The 10,264-nt window shown below is 33.4% G+C and overlaps 1 protein-coding gene across 1 annotated transcript; it reads right to left on the bottom strand.

Moving 5' to 3' along the window:
- Positions 1-514: 514 nt before the first annotated feature.
- On the bottom strand, positions 515-3,462 carry LOC144548874 (receptor kinase-like protein Xa21). The gene is made up of 2 exons (XM_078297585.1): positions 939-3,462; positions 515-873 (listed from the first exon to the last, which is right to left on the bottom strand). The coding sequence occupies exons 1-2, from the start codon at positions 3,037-3,039 to the stop codon at positions 515-517; spliced, it is 2,460 nt and encodes an 819-aa protein (XP_078153711.1). The 5' UTR covers positions 3,040-3,462.
- Between the last annotated feature and the right edge of the window lie 6,802 nt (positions 3,463-10,264).

Genomic DNA, 10,264 nt, shown 5'->3' with positions numbered 1-10,264 from the left:
GATTCTCAGTCAGGCCACCGGCCCACTGTCAAAGAAGAGAAATTAAGGAATACATATCACCTAAGACACATTTTTTTTTGGTTTGAATCTGATCCATTCATTACATATTAGCACGAATCTCAAAGGATCCATATGCATTAAAAGTTTGACGGGATTGATCCGGATTATGATCAGACAGTCTGGATTGAAACTCAAATGGTGAGGTAATGCAGAGGATCTAGATTCGAAGATAGTAGCTAGGTGCATCCCCACACAGATCTGCCACGGTTTTTGAATAATTTTTTAGTTTGGAATTCTGATCATCCAATTAGAACCTGGTTCAATTCAATTTATTTCAAAATTCATAAAATTGTATTAAAAATCATATCAATTTTAGCTGTTACTTTCACCAATTCATTATTACAACATATATACTACAACACCATAAATTACCACAACCATTGCCCAATTTTACATATAATACATATTTAGTGGATCCCTTCCTCTTCTCTTTTGATCCTATTATTCTCCATCTCTATGGCCTAAGCACCTTTGTTCGTGCTGAGTTCAACTCCTTGGTAACATCTTTGATAGAAATGCGCTCTTTTGGCGACTCTTTGGAGCACAGAAGACCACATTGAATCACTGAAACCAAACAACTATAGACATTTTCAGGTGCATATAGATTGTGTTCTCCATCTGTTTCAGAAAATAATTTAGGGTCGACAATGTCCATGACTTGGTCGGGGAAAGCCATCTCAACTTGCTTCTGAAGGCTCAAACCATCTATGATTCTCTCGTCGGTTGGACTTACTCCTGTGAAAATCTCAAGTAGAAGAACACCGTAGCTGTAGACATCTCCTTCTACCGATGGCTGACTACCCATCCCATACTCTAGACAATGAAAAGTTAATAGTTACAGCACTAAATTTAGTACAGAAGCATACTAAAAAAAGTACTTCTCAAATAATAAGCTTTCTTATATATACCTGGAGGAATGTAGCCAATAGAACCTTTGATTCTACCAGTGCTCGACATTGATTGAGAAGGCATGGTATCAGGTTGAACCAAAAACCTTGCTAATCCAAAATCACTCACATGTGCAGTCATGCCATCATCCAGAAGTACATTACTAGGTTTGAGATCACAATGCACAATTGGTGCAGGTAAATGGTAATGGAGATAATCTAGTGCTGTCGCTACATCAAATGCAATGTTCAATCTCTGGATGAAGCTGAGGCTTCTGAATGGCCGATCCGTACATGCATTTGGATGCAACCATGTGGCCAAACTACCATTTGGCATGAACTCAAAAACCAAAGCCTTGAAATCATTACCTTGGTGGTCTATGCTAGAGCACAAACTCAACACTTTTATAAGGTTCCGGTGTCTCACATTTTTTAATGCCTCACATTCAGAAAAGAAACTTCTAGAAGCATTGTGTTTCTCAAGGTTTAGCACCTTCACCGCAACGGTTGTCACATTTTCGAAGCTCATAACGGCTTTGTAAACTTCTCCAAATGAACCTTTTCCAATTAGATTATTTGGGGAGAAATTTTCAGTAGCTCTAAGAAGGTTGTTGTATGAAATAGGCTCTAAGCCATATTTCAAACCTTTATCAGATTGTGGTTTGTTTCGAGGGTTCTTTCTAGTATAATAAATCACTACCAAGCAAATTATTGTAGTTATACAAATAAAAGAACCAACAACAGAAGGTATGAGCACCATATTTCTTCGAAAGTGATTTCTGTGTGTGGAAGGTTGTGAAATGCAGTGTGACAAATGCATTTGACGTACTCCACCACAAAGCTTTGGATTTCCTCTTACATCTAGACCACTGGCATTCTTGAAAATTCCTTCTTTTGGTAATTCCCCCTCAAAATTATTGAAAGAAATATTCAAATATTGTAAGTTCATTGTGGCCAGGAATTCAGGGACTCGACCAGAGAACGAGTTGTTAGAGACATCAAGGATTTGCAGCCCTGTTAGTTTGCTCAAGCTGGATGGAATTGTTCCTCTTAACAGATTGCTATCAAGATAAAGGGATTGAAGTACCTGGCATTCCCCAATTGTGCCAGGAATCTCTCCACTTAACTCGTTATTCGAGAGATAAATTGATTGTAGGTTTTTCAAGTTACCAATTTCTGGTGACAAGATGCCAGTTAGATAATTGTGTGACAAGTCCAAACTGATGGAAAGAGAAGGAAGACCCATGATTTCTTTGGGAATTTCACCTACCAACTTATTATTTGAAACATTCAAGGTTTCTAATAATTTCATGCTACTTAACTCTGGTGGTATACTCCCTTCTAATGCATTATTTTCTAGATATAGCTGGGTCATTTGGGTGAGGTTGGCAAGAGTTGCGGGGATTTGACCTGAAATCATGTTACCATCCAGATATAACATTCCTAGTTTGAAAAGATTACCAATTTCTACCGGAATGCTACCACTGAGAAACATTCCGCTTAGGGAAAGGGTGTTTAAGTTATTGAGTTTTCCGAGCTCTGCTGGTATGCTTCCTGAAATTGGGTTGTTATCCAAGTAGAGTTCAAGAAGACTAATAGAAAGGTTTGTTATTGAACTAGGAAATTCTCCTTGTAGTTGGTTCTCTCCAAGATCTAAAGATTCTAACATAGTACAATTAGTCAAACCATCCATGAAACTCCAGTCACGTGGTCTCTTGGCTTCTAGTTGATTAGAACGAAACAAAACTCTTTGAAGATTTTGTAAGGCTCCGAAGCCAAATGGTATCACGCCACTGAAGTAATTATTATCTAATTCAACATCAATAAGAGCAGAACAATTGGATATGGATGGTGGAATCTGTCCTTGGAGTTGATTCTGTGAGAGTAATAAATATTTCAAGTTTGGTAAAGCATTGCACATATCGAAAGGGAGAGTTCCATCAAGATGGTTATTACTAAGTTCCATAGTAGACAATGCTGATAGGTTGTAAAGGGAGTGTGGTACTTCGCCCGAAATGTTGTTAATATAAATGCTAAGAAACTCGAGGTTTTGAAGCTTCCCCAGTTCATCAGGGATGAATCCACTTAACATATTTTCAGAAAGATTAATAATTGTTAAACTTTGAAGATTACCCAAGGAATGTGGGATGGAACCATATAATTTATTTTCGAATAGAGTAAGTTCCACTAAGTTTGTAAGGTTGCCCAAGCCAGGCGGGATGTGACAACTAATGCTATTTTGGTCAAGATAGAGAAGTGATAGTTCGGTAAGGTTACCTAAGGTAGGTGGGATGGAACCAGTGAACTTATTGTTGTAAAGAAAAAGACATGAAAGGTTAGTAAGTTTGCCTAAATCATCTGGAATATAGCCATAAAAATTATTTTGGTCAAGATAAAGATATATTAAGCTACTAAGGTTGCCCAAGGTGAAAGGAATTGATCCTGTGAGATTATTGACAGATAGTCGTAAGAATTGTAGCTGTGGGAGGAGGCCGAATTCCAACGGTATGCCTCCTGTGAGAAAGTTATTCCTGTGAGAAAGTTAAATGGTGCTAGTGTGCACCTGAAAGCAATAATCATCATTAAACATCTAAATTTATGGGGTTATGAATAAAAATGAAATGCGAAATAGCTTATAGGCACATGCGTGCGCACAAACACCATTATGTGACAAGGCTAGCTATTTTTAATTCATATGCATAATTACCAATAATCTATTTTTCTAAATCCGTGTCCTTTTCTAATAAGCTAATAAATGAATGAAAAAAAAAATATTCATATCCGACTTGTCCATCATGTACAATTCTGATAATCACGTAGACGGATTTTATTTAGATTCTTGATTAATATTAAAAGCAAGAAATGACTTGCAAATTTCCAGGACGTGTGTTCTTCTTTTCTTGTTAGACTGCATCTCTTATGTTCTTATTCCAATCCCATCTTTCTAATTAAATTCTGTAATTTTTTATGAAATGGAGCTCTTATTATCATATTATGTAAAGAGATAAAATCAAATATTTAGAGGTAGCTTTTGTTTTGTTTTTGATTTCTTCAGTCAAATATTATCTGAAATGTAATATTTATTCTAATTTATCAATAAAATATAAGATTAGGAGCTTCATCCGTTCTTATTTTAATAAAATAAAGATTGCCAATTTGTCATCTGCTTATCCAGTAATTTTATTTTATTTTCTAGGTTTTAGTAATGTATTTATGTGTTTAAGAAGAATACATTTGCACCTTTTCACAATAGGGGTGGGCAAAATTTACAATTTGGAGTAGGCAAAAACTCAAATATATTGAGATTTAAGCTTGTTTATCGAAATTCAGGAGTGGGCAGTTGCCCACCCCTGATATACTGTAGTTCCTCCTCTGTAATATGTTGCACAAACAAAGAAGTTCACAACTAAATATTGTTCTACAACAATAAAACATGACTAATAAATAAAACCTAAAAAAAGACAACCTCAATAAATAATTCAGCATTTCATCCATCCAATTGCAAAAATATTACACATAATATCACATAGTAGAGGCTGGGAAAGGATTTAGAAATATAAGGTTACTTGTTCCGATTGTCCAAAAAAACGAGAAACAACTTTGAATGTTCTCACGCTTCAATGACGAGGAATAGAATTTCTGAAGTGTTTTGGACATAATTTTAGTTAGATGTGTGTGTATATATATATATATATATAAACAGACTTTTTGTTTATATACATATCTTCAATTAATTTTATTGTCCCAGCGATTTCTAAAACAGTATCCATTCATAAACCCAAAGTAACAAAAATTATATACATGTCTTCAATTTTGTTTGTGTTGTTCGTCCTCCCTTTCACCTCTTCCGTGTTGTCTAATAAAGACAATGATACCTACGGGTCTTTCTCAAATAAAAAAAATAAAGACAATGAAAATTGTGCTCCTCAAAACGAAGAAGCAGCAACTAGGCAACCCTGACAGTCTTAGCTGGTGGGTCAAAAGATTTGAGTACAATATTAGTGATCCATCCACTACATTAGTGCTCACTCACTAATCACTATAATGAATTCGAGCAATCATTCTTTGGTAGTATAAGTCGTCTGACACTGACCATATTAATAAGTCATGAGAGTTATTGGAGCCTGATTATTCGATCCGAACCATAGGACATGCCCGACCCGATATGAAAACATGCAAGGAAGGGAAATGTTGCATTGCTCTATCACAGAGTGCATCCACTACAATATATATTGGAATGGTTTTTTTCTCTCACAGAGTGCTGCTCTTCTTATAGTTAGTTAAAGAGAGATGTATGTTTGGTTAGAAAGAAGTTGACCACAATATTTTCCCTAATGAGTCGTTATAGTACTGATCTACTACAATAGTGATCCATCCGGACTTTGTATATTTTTTTCTCCTATACTGTAATTAAGCTTTTACTACTAATGCGAAGTTGCATCATAAACAGACGTGCACACATGCGCACACACCATTAATTTAAGTGACAAACTAAGAAATTTTTCTAATCTATATGCTTGCCATTAAGCTAATTATTATTTTTTTCCTTTTCTAATAAGCAAATAAATTAAGGAAAAAAATAATATTCATATCCGCTTTATTCATCGGATACAAGTATGATAATCACGTAAATGGATTGTATTGAGACTCTTGATTAATATCAAAATTAAGAATGACTACAAATCTGTATTTTGTGTGGACCTACAAATGCCATGCAAAAATCTAAATTTTTTATTTTTACCATTTAAGAAAAAATCTTAGGTTTCGCAAGTTTATACTACTGAACCAGAAGGGAGGTTCCGATAAAAAAATGAAAATATATTAATTTAAGGATTTCGTGATCCTTTATTTCTCCCCATGCAACTGGCATTAAATGTGCTCCTTTGTTGAAATGTAGTGGAACCCACCCTTTAATCCTTTTTTAATACCCTTTAATCTTTCTTGAAATAAATAAATAAATAATGTACGGGGGCTGCGGGGCACCCTTTTTTAAAAAAAAAAATTTAGAGTGACCTTTGTACATAAAAGAAAAGAAACAGTTGCTCCACAATTTAAACCTACAAAACCAGTAATTTGTTTTCGCAGGTTTAAACTACGGACATGATCTATATCGAATTTTCAAGAACAAGTGGTTATTTATTTTTTATTTTTTTTGAAAGAAGGTAAATAAAAAAAAAGTTCGTGCAAAAATTTGCAAGCTAGCTAGCTAGCAGGATGCACAACAATAAATTCAAGTCTAGATCAACATAGCAGTATTTATTGCAGACATGTATTTTTTTATTTCCTGTCGAACGAAGACTTCAATAAGAGTAGACTAATTATGAATTTAGTCCAATTCAAGCTTTCTAAATTCTGTAATTTGCTACAAAATGGAGCTGCAATTTTAAGACAATATTTTCATCTAATTTTCATATTATGGAGAGATACAAATGAATTTTTAGTGACAGTTTTTGTTTTATTTTTACATGGTTGGTCAAGTATTATCAGATATGTAACTTTTATTATATTCATGGATTGGAAAATTGGCCAGGTCCAAGTTGACTCGGTCAAGTTAGAATGGTATCAATTGGCTCTGAGTCAAGTTTCGTCCGAGTGTCACGCCCATTCGATTTTTCCATCAAAAATAGGTTGAATCGGGTTGACTCAGCTGAGTTATCTGATTATTGATGCTAGTCAAGCCGAGTCCTTTGGTTATTTTACGTTTTTCCCTGATAATTGTTTATCTATGATTTCAAATCACAAAAAAAAAAAAAAAAATCAAATTATGCAAATATAAATTCAACTAGAAAAAAAACTTAACACATATGTTGTCAAAATAATCCTACACTAAATTTATGTTGCTAATGTAATTTTGCTGATCTTCTATGCACAAATTATAGTTAGCTTGTTCTTACAGGTTACAATTTTAAGAGTTGGAAACCAAAATTCTGCGAAATCAATAATGCATATTAGCAGTGAAATCAATAATGAAAAACAAGACAATGATGAAGCAAGCATTTTACTTGATTTGACCAAACTTCTGCGAAGGGAGTTGTATACAGCTGGAGAGTGACACAAAGCAAATTTGCATACAGCTGGAGACTAACATATTTGACTGTATGTGAATTGTTTAGTTTATTTATAAATAATGCATGTCACAAGGCAGTATAGTAGTGCGTTGCTATAGTTTAGTTTTACTATAAAAAGTGTTTTCTATTTGTAATACTTGTATTATATTATATAATTAATGAATTATTTGAGTGTAATATTTTGTTTTAACATATATTTTTTTTTACTATTTTCTTATATATTTTTTTGCTACAAAACAAGTTTCTGCCAAAAAATAAATTTGAATTTCCAATCCGATTCTTCTAATTCCAGCAGATACATCTTTCCAATTCCGAGTTTAATTAGAAACCATGCTTTTATTCCAATTTTTGGTGCTCCATATATACTCGTTCAATTTAAAATAAGGATTCCCAAGTTGTCATCATCTTATTATCCTGTTATTTTATTTGTTTTTCTTGGTATTGGTACTGTGTTTAATTAATATCTTTCCCGTGTTATTTACTGGGAGTGGCAACGAGTTGTTAAAGAGCAAGCTGGGTCAAATTCATAATAAATCTATATGTGGGTCAAACTCAATGTTCACCCACTACATTAGTGATCCATCCACTACATTAGTGCTCAGTCAATACAATCATTCTTTGGTAGTATAAGTCGTCTGACACTGACCATAACAATAAGTCATGAGATTACCGGAGACTGATTATTAGATCCGAACCCTAGGACATGCCCAACCCGTTATCAAAACATGCAAAGACTTGGAAGTATAATTTCGTGGGGTACAATTGGGTGTTGACTTGAGCGTGGACTTGACTATGAGTCTATGAGGCTCTCAAAAAATCTCTGCCTTATCTTTGATTCTAAAGACATCTTTTAAGTGACAGCATCATAGCAATCTCTTTTATATCAGATGAGAAGTCCAACCGAGGTCTTTTGAAGTGGTCCTTACATAGGTGTATGGTTTTTTTGATTGATTTAGATGGGCTTGGGCTTTGGCTTGGGCTTGGCCTAGGCGTAACTTTTGTTCCCCAAATCTACGGCCCGGTTACTCAAAAAATGGAATGGCTGCCTTGGAGTGTTGTAAAACCTAATATATATATGAGATAGTGTAGCATGCATGTGCAATAACATAAGGTGTTGTTACTTGAAAATTATTTTATTTATTTATTTATTTAAGTATTTCAAAATTATTAAAACTGGCAGTTGAAATTCATATATTTTCTTTGCAATTACAGTTACTTTACGTATGTTGCTTATCTCTTCTTCTCCAACAAAATCAATACTACAATATGTTTCATATATCTTTCACAATAGATTGTAGACCTCTTATTCTCTTTCATATCTCTCATGGTCTTTTGATGGCTAAATATGCTATTAAGTCCGAAACTTTATAACATTATTAGTAAACTACCTAGAAGAATCCAAGTAACTTCACTTTAGTACTTCACTAACCCACTAAATAAAAAATTAGAAAAACAAAAAACATATCAGCATAATCCTAATTTATGAAATTTTGGTTTCATGTACAGAATAACATTGGTGCGATAGACCTAATTTATGATAAATTTCTACTAGAATTCCCCTTATGCTATGCATTTTGGGTCAAGTATGGAGCACATCAGTTGCACCTATGTGGGCCCAATGAGGTGGTAAAAGTATATGAAAGAGCGGTTTGGTTGAACCGAAATGAGATATATTAAATTGAACAAAATATAAAAAACCAAAGTAATTCAAAAATTCAACTGAGCCAAACCATTTAGACTGAAAAACCAAACCATTCATTTTGTCGGTTTGGTTGAAAGCCAAATAAACCGGATCCAATAGACACTCCTACTTAACTTTATTTAAGGGCCATTAATTGTTGTGTTCTTATTTGATTTATTACAAAGGTTAGGGGCATTCATTGGGTCGGTTCGGTTAAAACAGTATTAAAATAGCTTGTTTATTTGGTTGGTTCAGTTAAAACCGAATTAAAATAGCCAAATGAAAATTTTATTCAGTTTTCGAAAATTGAACTGAACCAACTTGAATTAAACTTGTCAACTGAATAAGAACCGAACAAAAAAAACCGAAGTAAATTTTCAGTTTGTTTTGTTGAACCGAAATATGAGAGATTAAATTTCAAAAGGTCAAAACTCAATACACACAAATACATTTAATAATCATAGAAATAAATATCAAGATATATATTAATCGAATTGAAATAAGAGAGATTAAACCGGACCAAGGTAATTCAAAAATTCAACCAAACCAAACCATTTATTCCAAAATTTGTCTATTCTGTTGAAAACCAAATAAAGGGATCCATTGAACAGTGAACACTCCTAGCATAACTTTATTGAAGGTCATTGATTGTTGTGTTCTTATTTGATTTATTACATTATTTGGATAATTTCAGATTATTTGAGAGGGCCTTGTCTTTTGTTGGAAAGGATTGTTTTGTCCTAATTTGATTTGTTACATTTTTTGGATAATTTCAGATTATTTGAGAGGGCCTTGTCTTTTGTTGGAAAGGATTGTTTTGTCCTTATTTGATTTATTACATTTTTTGGATAATTTCAGATTATTTGAGAGGGCCTTGTCTTTTGTTGGAAAGGATTATTTGTGCTATGAAATATGGGATAAATACATAGAGTTTGAATATTCTCATAAACAGTGGCACCGGATTGCTCATATTTACATTCTCATCCTTAAATTCCCTACTAAGAAGTTACATGCATATTATGAGAGGTACATATCATTCTATGTATATACATTTCTTCTTTTGTTGAATATTTTGGAGTATTTACAGTTTATACTCTGTAACTTTAATATATTTTGTAAATGACCAAGATCTCTTTTATTTGCTTCAGTAAATACAAACATTTTTGTTTATTTGTTTAAAGCATACACTTATGTGTCAAACAAAGCTTAAGTAATAAAAAATCACTGAACTGCCGTTAGCCTTTTCTTTTAAATTCACCAAAATTGCTTCCAAACTGTATTTCTACCAAAAAAAAGTTTCGGTACGTATAGATGGGAGCTAAATTGCCAATATTTACAAAAAAATTCAAATATGAGAACTGCCGGTTTATGTCCAAATATTAAGCATTATTTGGAAGGTCTCACTATTTTTTTTATTGGAAGGTCCCATTTTTAAGATAGGTTACACTTTATTGCTTTCTAAAGGATTGTTTATTTTCAAATAAGTGATTCAGTTTTAAGAAGCTAGCCTCTCTACTTGAAGAAGAAGCATCAATTCAAGGCATAGAACTTGTGTCACTGTCAAATCA

The sequence above is a fragment of the Carex rostrata genome, chromosome 34, assembly GCF_964058835.1.
Source record: "Carex rostrata chromosome 34, lpCarRost1.2, whole genome shotgun sequence".
In the NCBI taxonomy this organism is placed as follows: domain Eukaryota; kingdom Viridiplantae; phylum Streptophyta; class Magnoliopsida; order Poales; family Cyperaceae; genus Carex; species Carex rostrata.
Note: the sequence above shows the minus strand (reverse complement) of the source record. Positions and strands in the feature narration are given on the sequence as shown.